The sequence below is a fragment of the Dipodomys merriami genome, unplaced genomic scaffold, assembly GCF_024711535.1.
Source record: "Dipodomys merriami isolate MVZ:Mamm:240054 unplaced genomic scaffold, mDipMer1.0.p SCAF_8, whole genome shotgun sequence".
NCBI lineage: Eukaryota > Metazoa > Chordata > Mammalia > Rodentia > Heteromyidae > Dipodomys > Dipodomys merriami.
In genome coordinates, this window is record NW_027206401.1 from 59,007,039 (window position 1) to 59,026,775 (window position 19,737).

Consider the following 19,737-nt stretch of genomic DNA (forward strand, 5'->3'; position numbering starts at 1 on the left):
TGGCTCATGCTGGTAATCCAGGCTGAGATCTGAGGATCCCTGTTTGAGACAGCTTGGGCAGACAAATTTGAGAGATTCTTTTTTCTTTATTTTATTTTTTTTTATTTTTATTTTTTGTGAACACACTGTACAGAGGGGTTACAATTACATGGGCAGGTTAATGCGTACATTTCTTATCAAGCATTGCAGCCTCCTCCTTTGTTTACCCTTCACATCCCTTCCCAGCCTCCCCCCCACCCCAATCCTCCCCGCCGGGGGGGCCCCCCCCCTGCACCAACATTGTAAAGCTGGTTTTCAACATGACAACTTGTACTTCTCATTGTTGCAACAGGTCCACCTGTATCCTTAAACGACTTGTTTTTCCCCATCTCCTCTACAAGTTATACTGACATCAAATATAGTGAAAGCAGGGGTTATACTGTGGGGGAGGAACATACAAAGCAACAAAGAGATAATCTTATAAATGCGTTAGAAACACATGCATGAAAGGAAAAAAACATTAAAATACATATCTAAGGGTTCATTTTCCTAACATCACATTATCTGACCTTTTCTGCTTGACTCATATACTAGATATTGCAAATAAGGGAAACCATGGGACCTATGTTTCTTTGGGCCTGGCTTATTTCACTTAATATAATTTTTTCCAAGTTTTTCCATTTCCTAACAAATGGGGCAATGTCATTCTTTCTGATGGAGAAATTTGAGAGATTCTTATCTTCAGTTTGCAACCAAAGTCCAGAAGTAAGGCTTTGGCTCCAGTACCAGAATTTTGAGAAAAGTTGAGGGACAATACCTAGATCTTGAAGTCAAGCCCAGTACCAGCGCAAACAACACAAAACAAACAAAAACAAAGCAGAAACAAACATAATGTAATTCGCAAACTAGGAGAACCATTTATCATTATAAATGAACTGTGGCTAGCTTACAGGCACAAGTGGAGGAAAAAATAAGACATTGTCTCTATCCTAGAATTTTCTATGCCAAAATGGTTTCATTTATTTTAAAAGTATTAACATCATAATGAATATTAAGTATAGTGTCCATGCTCGGAAACTATTTAAAGCCTATATTTCAACCTATTATTATTATTATTATTATTATTATTATTATTATTATTATTATTATTATTTGTTGGTTGTGGGGCTTGAACTCTGAGCCTGGGCACTGTCCCTCAGCTCTTCAGCTCAAGGCTAGGCTCTGTTCATTTGAGCCATAGCGTCACTTCTGGTTTTCTGGTGGTTTATTGGAGATAAAGTCTCATGGCCTTTCCTGCCCAGGCTGGCTTTGAACCGCGATCCTCAAATCTCAGCCTTTCGAGTAGTGAGGATTACAGGTGTGAGCCACTGGTGCCTAGCTCAACCAATTATTGTCAGGAAATGACAATCAATAAACACAAGACTTTGTTCTTTCTCCTTACTTCCTCTCTATGCTTTAAAATTGTAATTTTGGGTAATACTTGTTGGGTTTTATGGATTGTAGAGTTGCTTGATTCCAGGTTTGAAAGTAAAGCCAGTTATGATCTTTAAATTGAAATAGGCCCAAGGTCCATCCCATTCCCCAACATCAATACAAAAAATAAAATTGTCATTTTGATCTAAACAGCATACCCCTCCCCCCCCCAAAATACAACAAAACTCATGACATCACTAGATGGAGCTATAAAGCGAGGAAGGATGTTTTTCAACTCTGATACATCTATACCTGTCTGTGAGTGAATCTGTCACACCCCTAACACACAAAGGTGTATAAATGGATAGCAGTTATATACCAACCTGGTGGTTATTTTTACATATGATGTGTATGAAAATACCTCCTTTTTGAAGAAGTAACTTTCAATTACTGTTAAAATAAGATCACTCATCCCATCTACTTATCTTGACCGCCTCTTCGGAGGTCACCTCCTGCAGATCCCTCCTCTCAGAGTGTAATATAATCTTTCTGCACCATCTGGTGTCTTAATTAGAGCCCAGGAAAAGAAAAGACTTACTCCCTGTAAGCAGGATTATATTAATGACCTAGGGAATATTTGTTTTGTGTGTCTGTCTGATCATTTTAAAGACTTTTAAAACTATTTGCTACAAACTGCCACATAGGACCCATAGGCAGACATGAGTTAGATACCAGTTGCTTTATCTGAGGTTTGGTAGGGGTTATGTACCCATGCTTGAAATGTCTTTAAAAAGTAGACATCTACATTTCTCTGCCAGATTGGAAAGCAGAGCAGCGTTACTGTATTTGCAAGTGTGCATCCACCTGTGTAATCTGCAAACCTTCTCTAGTTTATTGGTACTGCAGAGATAGTGTGGAATTCTCTTTCATAATAGATGCCTCGGCTTCAAACCTACTCATGCCAAAAAAAAAAAAAAAAGATGTGATGTCCGTACACTTGGCTGTATAATATAGCTTAGACTTACTAACTCTGGGGATAAGCCACAATAAAACAATGTTTGGTGCTTATAACATCCTTTCCATCTTTTTTACAGATAGCTGCTGCCTTGTGGTGGTACTTTGTGTCTAAAGGAGTGGAGTATTTGGACACAGTGTTTTTTATCCTGAGGAAGAAAAACAATCAAGTTTCTTTCCTCCATGTGTATCATCACTGTACCATGTTCACACTGTGGTGGATTGGAATTAAGTGGGTTGCAGGGGGACAAGGTGAGGAATGCATCTGTGTGAATCAGATTATGCAAAAGGTTGGGTTGAAGCTGGGCACCAGTGGCTCATGCCTGTAATCCCAGCTATTCAGAAGGCTGAGATCTGAGGTTCTGGGCTCAGAGCCAGCCCAGGCAGGAAAGTGTGCGCGTGCGCGCGCACACACACACACACACACACACACACACACACAAACACACACACACACACACACACACACACAAAACACCTGGAGTTTACTTGGCCTAGCCTTGAGCTTGCTTTCGTAGTAAGAGGTTGGAGTTTGTGTAGTGTTTTGTTGAACTTGGTTGACTATTGAAGTTTTTGTAGTGACTCATTCATGTTCAGTTCTTTAAAAAATTTGTTTTTGGAGAAAGAAAAGCTTCACTTAAAAAAAATTGGTTAAGCTGGGCACTGGTGGCTCACGCCTGTAATCCTAGCTACTCAGGAGGCTGAGATCTGAGCATCACGGTTCAAAGCCAGCTCAGGCAGGAAAGTTTGTGAGACTCTTATCTCCAATAAACCACTAGAAAACCAGAAGTGGTGTTGTGGCCTCAAGCTGAAGAGCGCAGTGACAGCACCCAAGCCCAGAGTTCAAGCCCTACAACGGGCCAAAAAAAAAAAAATCCGTTAAAACCTCTTAACTACTAAAAATTTACCCAGAAATGCACATAACCACAATAGTTTTGATGCAAAGGACACCCACATGCAAACTTGCAGTGCAAAGCTTCTTCCAAGTCCTTTCCTGGAGCTGCCCAGGCTGCAGCAGTACCAGCGGTCCGGAAATGAAGCTGTGTGTGATGCCATCCATGCTAAAGTGGGTGCGGTCTGACCAACACAGACCTGCAGTCTTCTCATGCCTGGAGGTCAAGTATGGCTTACATTGATCCTCCTTGGGTGAGGACTTGGGTTTGAGTTGTCCTGGGAAATGGGTTTCTGTTGATTTGTGGCACTTGATGACATAGGCAGTTCACACTTAGGAATTATTATCAGAGGCTTGGTACAAGATCATACAGTTACAGTCAAACTGAACGTAAAAGACATTTGTAAGTCTGGACTGACCCTTGTATCACTCCATGACAAGCTTCCTGATTACCTCTATACTTGGATTTGATGAATATTCTGAACAGAAAGAATACTATTGATATCGACTAACTGGAATATCTCTGTAGATAGGCATATACTAAATAGAGCATTCAGAGCGTGCACTGCCATTATATTCAAAGCTATGGAAACCCAAGAAATGAGTAGCATTTTGTCATTGGTATGCATATTTACACATCTAACAGCAGTAACAAAGCATTTACAAATCTACTTAAACACTTAGTTGTACTATAACCTATTCAAGCTAGTATCGGGGGTTGAACTCAGGGCCTTGGCAATGAGTGTGTAAGGCCTGGGTGCTCAGCTTTTTACTATACCCCTTGAGCCACTGCTCCAGTTCTGGCTTTCTGGTGGTTAATTGGAGATGAGTCTCGTGGATTTTTCTTCCTGGGCTGACTTTGACTCTCCATCCTTAGATCTCAGTCTTCTGAGTAGCTAAGATTACAGGAACGAGCCATTGGTGCCTGGCTTTGTACTATAACTTTTGTCCTGAACAATATTAGAAGCAGAAGTCATATAGGCAGTATTTTTATGTTAAAGCAAACTTCAGCTTACTGACATACTTCAATTGGAACTTACCATTTTGAAAGCTCTTTGCACTTGAAAAATATACCTTGCTTTCTTTTTTTTTCTTTTGGCTCTGGTCCTGGGGCTTAAACTCGAGGCCTGGGTACTGTCCCTGAGCTTTGCTGTTCAAGGCTGGCTCTTTGCCACTCTCAGCTTTTTTGGTGATTACGTAGAGCTAAGAGTCTCCCAGACTTTCTAGCCTAGGCTGACTTTGAACTGCAGTCCTCAGATCTCAGTCTTCTGATTAGCTAAGATGACAGGCATAAGCCATTGTTGCCTGGCCAAACAATATACACGTTTAATTTTTAGGGTAGAAAACTCAACTCTAAACTTTAAAAAAAGATCCAGTTTAATTTGAGAGGATAGGTTTTCATCCGTACTCAAGATTAAATGTTAGAAAATAAAGTGAAATTCCTTTATGTTTTACTTAGTATCTCACGACCTACTAACGTTTTCTATGTTTTGGAATTGCCCCTTGTTTCTCTGCAGCATTTTTCGGGGCCCAGATGAACTCCTTCATCCATGTGATCATGTACTCCTATTACGGACTCACGGCCTTTGGCCCTTGGATCCAGAAGTACTTGTGGTGGAAGCGGTACCTCACCATGCTGCAGCTCGTGAGTTCACAGCTCCTTCTCCTTTCACCCATGCAGCTGTCTACAGTGCCAGATGCTTTATGAATCATAAGACTGCACAGTTTTTCATCATAAAATGTATCCTCAGGCTACTGTAGCATTTCCTATACGTGGCTTTATTGGCCATGGTAACCTGATTAAAAAAACTAGACCCAGCACTTTCCTGTTAAGAGACACAGTCATTAAAAATACCTCTAGCAGCTGATGGCTCAAACCTGTAATCCTCAAACACTATCATTGAAAAAATATATATATATATTTTGCCGGTACTGAGGTTTGAACCCGAGCAGGGTTCTCTCAATTAGCTTTTTCACTCAAGGCTGGCACTCTACTACAGGAGCCACACCTCCACTTCAGTCTTTCTGGTGGCTGATAAGAAAAGTTTCATGGGCTGGGAAGGTGGCTCAGTGGTAGAGTACTTGCCTTGCATGCCTGAGGCCCTGGGTTTGATTCCTCAGCACCACATAAGCAAAAAGAAAAAAAACTTGGAAGTGGCACTGTGGCTCAAGTGGTAGAGCGCTAGCCTTGAGCTGAAGAGCTGAGGGACAGCGCCCAGGCCCAGAGTTCAGGCCCCACTACCAGACCTCCCCCCCCCCCCCCAAAAAAAAAGAAAAGTTTCATGAACTTTCCTGCCTGAGCTGGTTTGGAACCAGAATCTTCATCTCACCCTCCTGAGTAGCTAGGATTACAGATGTAAACCACCAGCTTAAATAATTTTTTTAACTTAAAATTTACCTCTTTCTTCATCTTGTCCTTGCTTAAATTTTCTGGGTTTTACTCCCTTTTTCAGTCCCATAAACTTGGAATGTAACATTGAGAAGAAGCATTTAATAAAGAAAGTATTAGGGCCAGACAATACCTTTTCACTCTCTGCACTGTGTTCAAATGCTCTGTTCAGATCAGACACTTTTAGCAGACAGACTAGACAGAGTTTTGGTGTCTTCTGACAGCATCAGAGCGCCATTCAGAGCTCCGCTCTGGCTAGTCATTAATCTCCAAGCTTTAGAGTTTATTATAATTTGCATTAATCATAGTGTACACAGTTTTTTTTATTGTGAAAATTCTGTACAGAGGGGTTACAATTACATGGGCAAGATAATGAGTACATTTCTTATCAAGCATTGTAGCCTCCTCCTTTGTTTCCCCTTCCCATCCCTTCCCATCCTCTCCCCTTCCCCTACCCAATCCTCCCCCCCACCCCCGCAAAGTTGTAAAGTTCGTTTTCGACATAACGACTTGTAGTGTACACAGTTTCATCAGTGGAATCACATGTGGAAATATCCACATCTCCCTTAATGTTGCTGACACCTGCCTAACCAAACAGGAAGCACAGCTTTCAGGGGTGGGTCTGAGGAGTCACTTCTGTCATGAACTGTCAGGAAGCTTCCTCCAGGCTTGTAGCAGCTGTTTACACAGCATGTGTCATTCCTTTCCCTCACCTGGTAGTAGTGCAGGCATCAGAGGGCTGACCGCTCCCCTGGCTCCTCGTGAGTTACACCCTGCACATACCCTTTGCCCCAGTGCAGGTGCCCAGCACCATTGTGAAACCAGAAGTTCTGAACATGTGGAATTTTGCCATGGGAATTGTAAAAGCTGCTCCATACAAATTTCTTGCATATGTAGAATAAGTTATTTTAATAATATTCAGTATAACATTAAGATTTGATAATGAGAAAGAAGCCATAATGGCCTGTTCCAAATTGGATGTTGAATTTGTGTAAGCCAGAAGTTCTCAGAACAGTTGATACTTATAAATACCATAGACTTTGCTATTACCACTATTATTATTATTATTATTATTATTATTATTATTACTAGTGCTGGTACTGGAGCTTAAACTCAGGGCTTGAACTCTCATGTGGCCTTTAAAATCTCAAGGCTGGTACTTTGCCACTTGAGCCACACCTCTACTTCTGGCTTTTTGCTGGTTAATTGGCAATAAGAATCTCATGGGCTTTACTGCGTATAGGCAGGTCTCAGCCTCCTGAGTAGTCAGGATTACAAGTGAGCCACCAAGTGCCTGGCTGCAGATTTTGCCATTCTTAATATCAGAAACCACTGACTTACTGCTACTTTAGAATTTAGAGTCTTATTTTGAGCATCTCAGTTTTGGGATTTTCTCTTTTTAAGAACTCTTAAAATTGAAAACTCTGTTTTTATCCTTATTTTCAAATCCCGGTGAATTGTAGGCAGAATATTTAGTATTTAAAGAACTGTTCACTTAAATTAAAATTCTCCTGTGTACTTTCTGTATGAAACAAGAAATGAATCTTTTTGGTGAGTTTGGTTTTTGAAAGTGTATGTACTTGCTTGCTGACAGTTTGGTAGGAAAAAAATCAGTCTCAAATATAGGAGGAAGACCTTTAGTATGACTGCTTTTCTTTTCCAAGCCATTGATTTTCTCTCATTAGAATAGCAATTTTCAACAGATATTTAGAGAGTCCAAATTGGTGCCAGGTCTAGCAGTGAGCAGGACAAAGGCTTGCCTTCTGGAGTTCTAGTCTAATAGAAAGACGGCCAGTGAAGAATCCCAAAAGACAACTTGAGAGAATTAGAATTCTGCTATAGCACTCAATGAACCCCCACCTGTCTGTGGCCTGGGAACTGGCATACACATTGGTTTATTTGGAAGCCCTTGCTAGGCTGATGGCATTCGAGTTGTGACCTGAATGAGATACAACAAAGAAAGCATTCAGCTTTTCAAACATATGCCCATAATTGGGGCCCGTGATAGTCTGTAGAAGGTTCTGGTGCTATGTTACCTGTGGGATGAAGTCTGTTAATCCAGTCCTGTTGCTTTTGTCTCCCAGGTCCAGTTCCATGTGACCATTGGACACACGGCGCTGTCTCTGTACACTGACTGCCCCTTTCCCAAGTGGATGCACTGGGCCCTCATCGCCTATGCAATCAGCTTCATATTCCTCTTCCTCAACTTCTACGTGCGGACATACAATGAGCCTAAGCAAGCCAAACATGGGAAAGTAGCCACGAATGGTATTGCAGCCAATGGTGTGAGCAAAGCAGAAAAACAGCTAGTGTTAGAAAATGGCAAAAGCCAGAGAAACGGAAAGGCAAAAGGAGAGTAAATGGAACGGGGCCTTAACTGTGCTTAGCAGTGAGAAAACGCCTATGTCACATACAATTTCAGGGACATCAGAAGAAGAGGGGTTGGGGTGGGGAGAAAAGGCAAATGTGCTCTGTGTACTAGAAACCTTTAGACTGAGTAAAGTATTCCATACAATACCCAGATGTTTTATTTATAAAGTTTTTATTTTAGACCTTTTTTTTATTAGCCTTGATCTTATCCATACCAAAGCAGTCCTATTGTGGCTTTGGATGTTCCCGTCACTCACGTCCACTCGTCGGATGGGTGAAGGTCTCATGTGTCTCACAGTCACTCATCCTTCAGTCTGGATTTTTAGATGATCACAGAAACACAACCTTTATGAATTTTTTTTTATTTTAGCTAACTCCCCAATGGTACTTACTAATTAAAATCAATTACCTTCCATTTTCTTGCCCAAAGATGGAAATGTGTATGGCGACATTTGAATTTGTGCATTTGAATTTGTTTCTTGTCCATGATGTTCAGCTCTCTCCACCTCTGTAGTTAGAAGATACCCTTTTGGTTGTAATTAAATTTTTAAAAATCTGCTGATCTCTGTAGAATCTTAGAGGCTTGATGATGATGGTGTTGGTGAAAAAATATGAAAGACCAGGAAGATCCCTTCCTGGTGACCTGCAGGTCACCAGATGCGTGGCACAAATCATTGTGGGAAACATTTTTTTTCTTTTTGATGAAAAGGCAGCCTTTGAATAGTCATATCATTAGCAAAAATCTATTATGAAAGTTAAGATTATTGTCTGATTGAAACATGAAACAACTCATAGCTTACTAGTGACACCATAAAATAGTTACATTCATGTACAGTTAGAAATCTGAGAGCATGTTGATTTTTATCAGGCTTTCCTTGTTTTGATTTGCGGCTGTTATTGATTTTTCATATGTGGAAATATACCTACCTCTTCTGTTGGAAAGAACATTTAAAATGAAATAAATTTTAATTTAAAAATATCAAGGAGTCTTCTAATGTAAATTTTAACTTTCATTTTAACTTACAATTCCTTGGAGAAATATATACATATATATATGTGTCTATATATGTATATATGTATAGCTTTACAAATAGCATACACTCAACATTTTTTGTCAATCTTTATCTGTGCTGTCAGTATATTTAATTTGGGAGTGATACTTCCCATGTGACTAAGTTGCAACGTCTTATTTATTAATGAGATATGAAGTATAAACCTATCTTCTTGGTGCAATTGTCTTGACTCCTTGGTGCTAATGATTGTTCACTTCAGTGCTGGATGTTACAAAGTATTTATTGTTAAAAGAAAAGATGAAAAAACTGAGAGCAGTCTGATCAAGTTAAATTTTCTGTTTGCAAATGAAATATTTCACGTAGTAAGAATGAGCAACTGGAAGTAAAGTAGAAAAGAACTGATTAACACCAATTCGTTCCTTAGGAGACGATGTCACAGGGATCTTTATGGAAAGAGAAAAATGTGACAAAAATAGCATGAATATTTCTAAGTATCTCAACAAACATGTAAAACCTGCATGGGTAAGATGTATGCTATTTGTACAAACTCTTTGACGCTATTTTGTAAAGCTATAAAATATTTATTGTGCATTAACATGACATACTTTCCCCTGCAAGGCATGTAGTCATGAAAATTACCTAAAAGTTGGAGCACAGATGATAAGTTTGTAAGATTCCATACCCGCGTCTCACTCCGAGTGTGTAATGACTAGAGATTTGTAATTCTTTACGAACATTCTGTATTAGTTGAAAAGCTTCTTTCCCAGCACTTGATTTCAGCATAATAAATATACTACTGATGTAGGAAAAATGACATTTTTCTTAGTCAGTTTATTATGTAAATTGCTTGCTAGATACTTATTTATAAACTAACCTTAATTCTTTTCTGCTGCTTATGTAAAAAGAAATGTAACTAGATCTTGAGGGAATTACAGGTTGTTTTTGTCTGTTTGTTTGTTTTTGTACTGATCCTGGGGCTTGAACTCAGGACTTGGATGCTGTCCCTGACCTTTTTTGCTCAAGGCTAGTATTTTTACCACTTGAGCCACAGCTGCACTTTCAGCTTTTTGGTGGTTAATTGGAGATAAGACTCTCATGGATTTTCCTGCCTGGGCTGGCTTTGAACTGCAGTCCTTAAATCTCAACCTCCTGAGTAGCTAGGATTACATGTGTGAGCCACTGGTGCCCGGCCAGTTTTTATTTTGATGGTAGCATATTTACTTCAAAAGTTAGTTGTCTTTGCATTCAGACATAAAACATATTTAAAATTTTTCTTACACACACAGGTTGCTCTTATGGTCTCAAATCATTCGGCCCTTACAATAAATTTTGTAATACTTTTGTTGGAATTAAAAATTATCTTTAAATAATCTTACACACTTATGTGTACAGTGTGTCTTGATTAGTGACCCCTCTTCCATTGTTCTTCTACTTCTCTCCTTACCCATGCCCTCAAGTTTCCTACTTGTGTTTTCAAGCACAAAAGTTAGGTACTCGACTGTACTGGCCTGTCCTTCTTCTCTTCATTGCCCCACCCCAGCCCCACCCCCCACAGGTTCCTAGTATTCATTTTGTTAAACTTCCCTTGATTATTCAAAGATGTACACAAACCATATGCCATGATCTGATCCTGTATGTATACATTCGACCCTGTATATGTTTAATATGATGATGTTTTAGGTCTAACTTCATTATATGGGAGAAAACATGGCTCTCTGTCGCTCTGAGCCTGTGATTAACTTCGCTCAACCTTTTTAGTGGTACTGGGGCATGACGTCAGAGTCATGCACTTCCTAGGCAGGCGCTCTGTCCCTGAGTTAGGCCTCCAGCCCTGTAAGTTTCCTTATTAACTATGACTTGGATAAGCTATGATGGCTGTGGTACTTTCTAATAGCTTTCATAAATGCTCTGTTTCAAGCATAAGTCACAGGAATTGTTCCTAAAAACTCAATAAGTCATATTCCCTCTTTGGCAAAACTTTGCCACCTAAATACTACAATACACTTCTCAAATAGAAAATGGAAAAGTTTTGATATATTAGACAAGAAATACATGAACCTTCAAGTGTGTTTCCTCATGGAGTCAGGTATTAATAGCTTTTTCTTTTGTTACTCTTCACTCTTTTTAAGAGACATTGAAGAGTTTCAGTTTTACCATGATTCCGTCTTGTCTGTTTCTGTTTCTTTTGTGCCAGTCCTGGGGCTTACCCTCAGAGCCGGAGTACTGTCCCTTAGCTTTCTCACTCAAGGCTGGCATTCTGTCCTTTGGCCACAGCTCCATTTGTAGCCTTTTTGGTGGTTAATTGGAAATAAGTGTCTCACAGTCTTTCCCACCCAGGCTGGCTTTGAACCGAGATCCTAGGATCTCAGCCACCTGAGTAGCTGGGATTACAGGTGTGAGCTACCAGTGCCTGGTGATTCATTCTCTTTGATTCCACATTCTAGACATTCAAAAGTATTTTAATACTGATTATGAGGTTCACATTTGAAAGCATGGGATCTGTATGTGTCTTCTTGGGGTTATGACTTTGTTCCTTTGTGGCTGAGGGCTGTTACTTACCCAGGAAGAAAGCCAGGACTATCTCAAAATGATTTCTGACAGCTCATAGGAGAATTTAATGAGACACCTTGAAGACGCTGAGTGATTTTCAAGTGTAATCTCCAAGGATCAGGGGGAAAGGACATAGAAACAGGACCCCCTCCTCCACCCCTACCTTTTTAACCTCAGCTTTCCACATCCTCTTGGGAGGGGGGCGGTTCATGTCACAGCAGAGTTAACAGGTGTCTTCCTTCATGAGGCAGGACCCCGCGGTGACACAGCCTGCAGGCAGAGAGGTGGTGTCTGCAGCAAGGCCCACAAGGGAGTTGGGCAGTAATTCCTTAATAGTGGAGGGGCCCATGCTTCATTCCTGGGGTGCTCAGCGGATAAGGGTGACCATCTGAGAAGGGAGAAAAGGGGAAACACATTTATTTCTTAGTTCAAAACAGTGCAAATCGTGTGTTAGGGGGTAAGTGTACTAGTATAAATGCCAAAGGGAATGTGTGTGTGTGTGTGTGTGTGAGTGATATGGTGTGTGTAATGTGAGCAGGGCCTGGGGCTTGAACTCCGGGCCTGGGCACTGTCTCTGAGCTTTTTGGTTCAAGGCTAGAGCTCTATCACTTAAGCCACAACTCTACTTCTGCCTTTTCGTTGTTGTTGGTTGTGGGGCTTGAATCTGGGCCTGGGCGCTGTCCCTGAGCTCTTTTTGCTCAGAGTTAGCACTCTACTACTTTGAGCCACAGCACTACTTCTGGTTTTCTGGTGGTTCATTGGAAAGAAGAGTCTCATGGACTTCTCTGCCTGGGCTTAGGCAGGCATCACACTGAGATCCTCAGATCCCAGCCTCCTGAGTAGGATTATAGGGTGAGCCACTGGTGCCCAGTTGTGCCTTTTTTGGGGGTGCTTGATTGGAGATAAGAATCTCACAGATTTGTTGTCTGCCTGAGCTAGTTTCAAAACTCCCATCCTCAAATCTCAGCCTCCTGAGTAGTGAAGATTACAGGCAGCACCGGCTGCATTTACTGATTTTTGTCTTCCTTCTCACGGGCCAGGCTCTCCTGGGACTGTGTCCTTAAAGCAGTGGCTCCTCTGAGTCCCGGTGCAGGCTAAGGCACATCACCCACATTGGCCTGATTATGTAATGCAGTTCCTGTCACAGCCACCTAGTACTCAAACATGTCCATGTTAAAAGCTGTCCTATATAAAAAGAAACCCTGGAAGGTTTAACTAACGTAGACATTTGTGAAAAGACAGGATCTTGACATGACTTTCTCAGTTCACATACAAGACTATGAGTTTATAAGAAGCATAACATTGATCCATAAGCATTTTCCAGATAGGTCTCTAGGTGATCCTGAATCTCTCTCCCTCTCTGTCCCTACCCCCTCTCTCTATTTTCCATGGTGACAAAAGCTTCAGTTGCAGTTCTTTGTCATCTGTGAGGTATCCTATTTAAATTAACTGCCCCTCCCTGTGAGAAAACTAGGCTATGAACCAGTCTTTCAGGAATAATCATTACCAGCGATTTGGTAATGAGGGAGTGGAGAGAGGCTGAGACTGGCATGATAGCTAGCCTTATGTCAGCAGCAGACTGGCCTCACCTTCATGGTTTCTGTTCAAATTTCCTTAGTCTGGAGATCATATACTATATGTGTGTGTGTGTGTGTGTGTGTGTGTGTGTGTGTGTGTGTGTGTGTGTGTGTGTGTGTGTGTGTGTGTGTGTGTGTGTGTATACACACACACATATACTCATCTGAATATTATACAATAAGAGTGCTGTTCATATATAGTTTGTATACCTAGCATCTATCTGTGTGTATATGCCCATATATGCATATACATAAACATTGGATCTTATGTGGTGCTGGGAATAGAACAAACTTGCTACCACTCAGCTGGAGTCCCCAGATTTCCAATATGTTGGGTTGAGCCTTTTTGATTAAGGCTGGTGCTCCACCACTTGAGCCACAGTTCCACTTCTGGCTTCCTGCTGGTTAAACGGAGCTAAGAGCTGCACTGACTTTTCTACCAGGGTTGGTAATGAGCTGGAATCTTCAGATCTCTGGGTCCTGAGTGGCTAAGATGATAGGTCTGAGCCACCAGCTTCTGACAAGGACTTGAAGTAGTGTGTTCCAGTGGTACTGGGACTTCAGGCTCCCAAGTACTACCTGGAGCTCCTCAAGTGAATGGACATTGAGTGAAGAAAATTCCCTAAGGTGAGGCCATTGACTAGATGATAAATTGATTTCCTAGCTTTCACCAAAAGAAAATCGGGAAACAGATTTGTGTGTGTGAGAGGCATGGGGGCATGCAGCTCATGCCAGTCATTGTTCCTACAGCCAACATGGAGGCTTATGGAGACCAAGTGACAAACGTAAGCTTGTTCTGGAGTTGGTCTCACAGTGGCCCACTGGACACTCAAATACCTCCTCCCTAAGGTGGCAGTAGACCAAAGGCAATCCACGGTCCTCAGTTGATGTCAAGGCCCATGTTCCCATTTAACTATCCTGTTAGACTGGAACAGAAATTTGAGAGACTTGGGGAATGGCAGCTCATTACCATCAACCTAATCGTGTGCCCACAAGTGCACCCGCTCAGGCTTACCTGAGGAAAACCCACCTTTTAGCAGTCATCATTCAGCTAACTAGCCACCAAAATGGCTCCTTTCCAGGAGAGAGAACCAGTCATTTCTTTGACTTGGCAGTATAAGTTGTGTATCTTTCCATCTCACCTCAGAACAATGTCAGAATTCCATTTTCTATAAGAATCTGGTCCAGAGATGTCACTTTAGGGCTGAGTGTAGCAGTTCATGCCTGTGATCCCAGCTACTGGGGAGGTGGAGATAGGAGGATTAAGGTTTGAGGCCAGTCCAGGCAAAAGCTGGAGACTATCTAAAAACCAGCTAAGAGCTAAAGGGCTAGGGGTGTGGCTCAAATGGGACAAAAGCTTCCCTATCTGGAGCAAGGCCCCAAGTTCAATACCAGCTTTCACCCACCAAAACCGAACACATAGAAGTGAAAACCATCCTCTGGGTCATTTCCTGGATAGCATAATGCAATTTGGTGAGGGCAGCAAGACACAAACCCACTGCTGGCTACTCTCTAGATGGTTCTTCAAGCCACATACACATTTGAAGGTGCTGCTGTACCTCGTTTATCAGCAAACCCACTGGAGCATCAGTTCCATATGGGGTCCATGCAGCACGAGGAAAAGATCTGTGACTATTGAGAAGCGCAGTCCCTGCCACTCTGCTGCTGGGGACTTGAGATCTAACAGATTCCATGGTGCTTGACGTGTGTTCTGCAGATTTAGAATTACACACATCACCCAGTTCCCGACAATGTGTGAAGAAACAGATCCTAGGTTTCTTCCCAGCCCTGCTGGAGATCTGTGCATTTTACCATACGCTAGGAAAGGCTTGTGTAAGCTGGGCACTAGGCAGGAAGACCCAGATCTGAAGATCACGGTTCAAAGCCAGCCTGGGCAAGAAAGTCTATGAGACCCTGATCACCAATTAACCACCAGAAAACCAGAAGTGGTGCTTTGGCTCAATATGATAGAGTGTTAGCCTGGAGCAAAAGAGCTCAGGGGCAGCAGCCAGGCCCTGAGTTCAAGCTCTATGACCGACAAGAGAAAATTAAAGCAAAGGCTATGTATGCCACGAGCGGTTCTTGCCACACTGAGTGTTACCTCATCCACAAGTTCAGAACCAGGGCGCTCACAGCTATCTTCCTGAGGTGCAAAGTGACGAAACACAGGGCCAGTGGGCAGAACAAGCCTCAGATTCCACTGTGCACATCTTTCTCCCTCTGTGCCCACGTCTGATTTCAAGGAAGTGTCAATGACAGGTTGGCCTCAGTGTGTTTGCACACACCTCTGATCCCTTTGGAGATTTGTGTCCAGAAATACTGCAACGGGTCATCCAGCTTCCAGCCTGACATGTGGGACACGTGACCCTCGGAGTTGTATAGTGATGGCATGTGGGCTATTTTGGGAGGTTACTGGGTCAGGAAGACACACCCCTCCTGAGCCAAGGAATCCATGCATGTTGATGGGTTAGCTCCGAGTGCCTGGTTCCATGTGTGAGCGCTCTGGCTAGCCCGTGTGGTCTCACCTTGGGGTACACTAAGCTGTCACTTGGACTGGCAGGCAGGCTCTCAACAGATGTCAAGCAGGGGCTGGTTCCATGCTGTTGGACTTGTAGAGTCATGAGTTAAGTAGCCTTTTCGTTTTTCTTTTTAAAATCCTCAGCCTGTGGGATTTAGCTATAGCTACAGAAAGAAGACTAAGAGAGGCAGCTCCCTTAACAATGATTTCCGGTTGATTCCAATCCATTAGAGATCCAAAGATTCCTGTGGGGTGGGGCATTCCCTCACCCTTTCTCTCCTTTGCTCCCCAGCTCCCACTCCCATAGCTCCCACAGAAGTCTTTACTTCATTGTTCTCATCTTCTTGAACTCAGGACAGAATCTTCTCCCCTTCCCCCCCCCCACGTCTCTAGAGATGATGTCAGTCTCACACTCTTGCTAGTTTCCTGATCACTTACTATCTCCTGTTTGTTCCTGTATCTCTGCCTCTACTTCCATCTGTGGTTCTTTAACCCAGATGGGTTCTAATTTGCACAAGGCCTTTCCCTGAGAAGCTGAAAAAGGAAATAACTCAGTTTCTTTTACAAATGAGTCTACAAAATATACAAAACACTAAGCTGGAAATGGGCCATGGCAGCATTACAAGTTCACTTAAGGATCAGTCCCAGAATATGTGTGGCAGGAAATCTCTGGAGTCCTGGGATTACAGACATGCACAAATATACCCTCTTCCTAATTGGAGAGTTTGCCATTTTGTTTATTTGTTGAATCCTTTGTGTCCTCTAAGGTCAGATGTTCAGTGGAACTATCTCCTCCCCTTCTACCTGGCACCCATGTGATCTGGGGCCTGACATTCATATTTAAGCAGGACATATGATAAGGGGTAATTGATGTCTGCCCATGGCAGGGGCCCTCTATGAGCAGACTCAAGCTGGTTATTCTACTGGGGGCTTACCAATGCCAGACTATAACTATAGGCAGTAGCACCTACACTGGTTGGTCTAATTCTTCTTGTTGTTGTTGTTGTTTGTGGGGCCTAAACTTTGGGCCTGGGCACTGTCCCTCAGCTCTTCAGCTTAAGTCTAGCGCTCTACCACTTGAGCCACAGCACCACTTCCTGCTTTTTCTGCTTATGTGGTGCTGAGGAATTGAACCCAGGGCCTCATGCATGCAAGGCAAGCACTCTACCACTGAGCTACCTTCCCAGCCCCTGGTCTAGTTCTTAGCACCTATTTTTTAAATTTTTTTTAAAAGAACTGTCTTTTTTCAGTGAGGATATAAATAAAAGTTAACTGCTATAATGTAATATGAACTTTTCTGTGCTTGAATTCAGGGTCTTTCACTTTCTCTTGGCTTCTTTGACCGGCGGTCCCTTCAATAAAGATTCTTGAGCCACCGCTCTACGTCTTGCTTTTTGCTCATTAATTGCATTTGTCAGCTTGGGCTGGCCTTGCATCAAGATAGTCAAATCTCAGCCTCCGAGGTAGCTAGGATTACAGGTATGAGCCACCAGCCCCTAGCTTAATGACTTGATTTTGTGGATGTGGTTGGTAGGAGTTAGTGGTTTGACTTTCATATGCAAACTTCCCTAAACCCAATTTTTTAAAATACAACTTCTCATTTCCGACACTTCAGCAGTCTGAAGCGATGGTGGCTGCCTTGTCACTGATCTTAATGGCTGCTTCCTGTACTCTGCTTCATGATTCAATAAGTTAAATACCTGCTTTCCACCATACAAAAGGCTATTGAAATCTTTGATCTGCTATTTGATCTATTTTCCCTATTGTTGTGGGCTTAGACCTTTTGTTAATTTTTATTATATATTTAACCGAGCTTGCAGAAGAATAGAAAAACAAGTAAGTGAGTTCTGTAAATGTTTCTTAAAAATAAAACCTTCTTGGCTGGGCATTGGTGGCTCTGGCCTATAATCCTAGTTACTCAGGAGGCAAAGATCTGAAGATCAAGGGTTAAAGCCTACCTGGACAGGAAAGTCCATGAGACTCTTATCTTCAATTAACCACGAAAATTATGGAAGTGGCGTTGTGGCTCAAAGTGGTAGAGTGTAAGCCTTGAACAAAAAGTAGTTCAGTGACAGTGCACAGGCCCTGAGTTCAAGCCACACAATTGACAAAAAGAAAAAAAAAAACTTCTTGAAGGCAATCTTAATTCAAAGGAGATTTAAATCTGACTCTGGAACAAGTTACTTAGTCTTTCCGGGTTTGTTACTTTACATGGAAAATGTAGATAATAATATCTAGCTCAGTAGATGAGATTTAAATTACTACATAAATGAAGGTGCTTAGGCCTGTGTGACACACATGAATTCCTGGCATTTTTCTTAATCATCTCCTTCAAAGTCCATTTACCCCTGAGGCTGTTAAAAACGGTCTGATGTTTATTTATTACTTGACTTTATGACACAAATGAAGAAGGTTCATAGTTTGTAAACGCATTATTGTTTCTACAGCTATAAAAAGAAAGAAAAATCTGTGCTCCAGGCTATTATTTAATTGTAAATGACCCATGCCCTGTTTTATTTTTAAATTTCATTTCCATTTAGGGTCATTCTCTAGTCCTGGCAAGAAACAAATCATTCATTACTTATTTAAGCCCATATCATGACTTTTCTTCTTGTTTTTTATAAAAAGCCTAAAAAGCATCCTTCTGACATGGTTCCACTACTGTGAAAAAATTGTAGTGCCTTCCTTGTGAATCGATTGTACTATGCATTTTTTTGGGGGGGGGGTGGTACTGGGATTTGAATTCAGGGCTTCATGTTTGCTAGGCAGGCACTGTACCACTGAGTAATGGCTCCAGTGATGGTCACTTTGTGAGATAGGGTCTCCCATCATGTGCTGTAGATAGCAAACCACCTGTTGTAGACTTCCAGTGATTGCTAAGAGGCACAGGTGAGCATGGCTAGCTTCCCTTATTGAGGTGGAGGATGTCTGACTTCAGCTGAGGCTGCCTGGATCTGTGATCTTCCCCATGCTAGTCTCCCACATAACTCAAGAGGACGGAGGTATGCCAATGGGCCTACCTGTGTGTTGAGACAGGGCCTTGTGAACTTTTCTTCCCAGTCTGGTTTTCAATTGTGGTCCTCCTTTCTCAGCTTCCCAATGTATTAAACTAATATATTGCAAATATTAGCCATCTCATGGAGGATCTAGTGCCTTGGTACCTGTGAATCTATCTATACTATCATCTATTTCATCTATCAATCCTATCTGTCTATCTATTGATCTACTATGGTAGTGGCATTTGAACTCAGGGCCTTCAGTATGCTAGGTAGGCACTCTTATCTCTGAGCTATAGCTGTAGACTACTGCATGACATCATAAACTTGTTAGCATGATGCTATGAATTTGAATTACCCTGGGAAAATATACATAATTAGATGCAGATAATAAAATCCTTTGCAGAGAGAAAATTCCAATTAAAGGAGTTATTGGGGCATTCATTGTATCTCTGCTGTCCTGATATTATTGATTGTGCATTAATAGATTCTAATTTGAAGTTGGGCAAGGAAAATCACTATAAGAAGTAACATGGTTTTTAACTCAAGTACTGATGCGTTTAAACATTTATTTCATTGCAAAATAAATTTTGAGAATCTTCTACATTAGCGTATGTTGTTTTTATGTTAGAAATGAATTTGTGCTTATAACAAGGCACTGGTAGAATGGCTCTGGTTAGAATAGCAGGAGAGATAATCAGATTAAGGGCTCATGGCCAAACACAGTGGTAAAAATAGAAATTAATGACCCTAAATCCAGGAGTGTCTGCCATAGTCCATCCCTGGCTTAAACAACAGCACTAATTCTATGCCCTTCTCTGTATAGGTCTCCAAAATCCCCTACAGCTTTCACTACGAGTGCTTCAAAAATATTTCTTACCTTGAATCATGGCACAAGCCTGTAGTCCCAGCTACTCTCGACCCTGAGACTGGAACATCACTTCAGCCCAGGACTGCGGCAACATAAAAAGCTGCTACCTTTCCCCCCACATTCAAAAAAATTACCTTAGTGAAGGTAAACCAAGG

At 41.8% G+C, this 19,737-nt stretch overlaps 1 protein-coding gene across 2 annotated transcripts in view; it reads left to right on the top strand.

The window, feature by feature from the left end:
* Window positions 1-9,034, top strand: part of Elovl4 (ELOVL fatty acid elongase 4) — a 30,844-nt gene extending 21,810 nt beyond the window's left edge. For both annotated transcript variants that reach the window (XM_070010210.1, XM_070010211.1), the window contains exons 4-6: window positions 2,487-2,658; window positions 4,816-4,943; window positions 7,772-9,034. In XM_070010210.1, the coding sequence (XP_069866311.1) occupies window positions 2,487-2,658; window positions 4,816-4,943; window positions 7,772-8,047 (576 nt within the window). In that variant the 3' untranslated portion in view covers window positions 8,048-9,034. The remainder of the gene's footprint in view (window positions 1-2,486; window positions 2,659-4,815; window positions 4,944-7,771) is intronic.
* The last annotated feature ends 10,703 nt before the right edge of the window (window positions 9,035-19,737 follow it).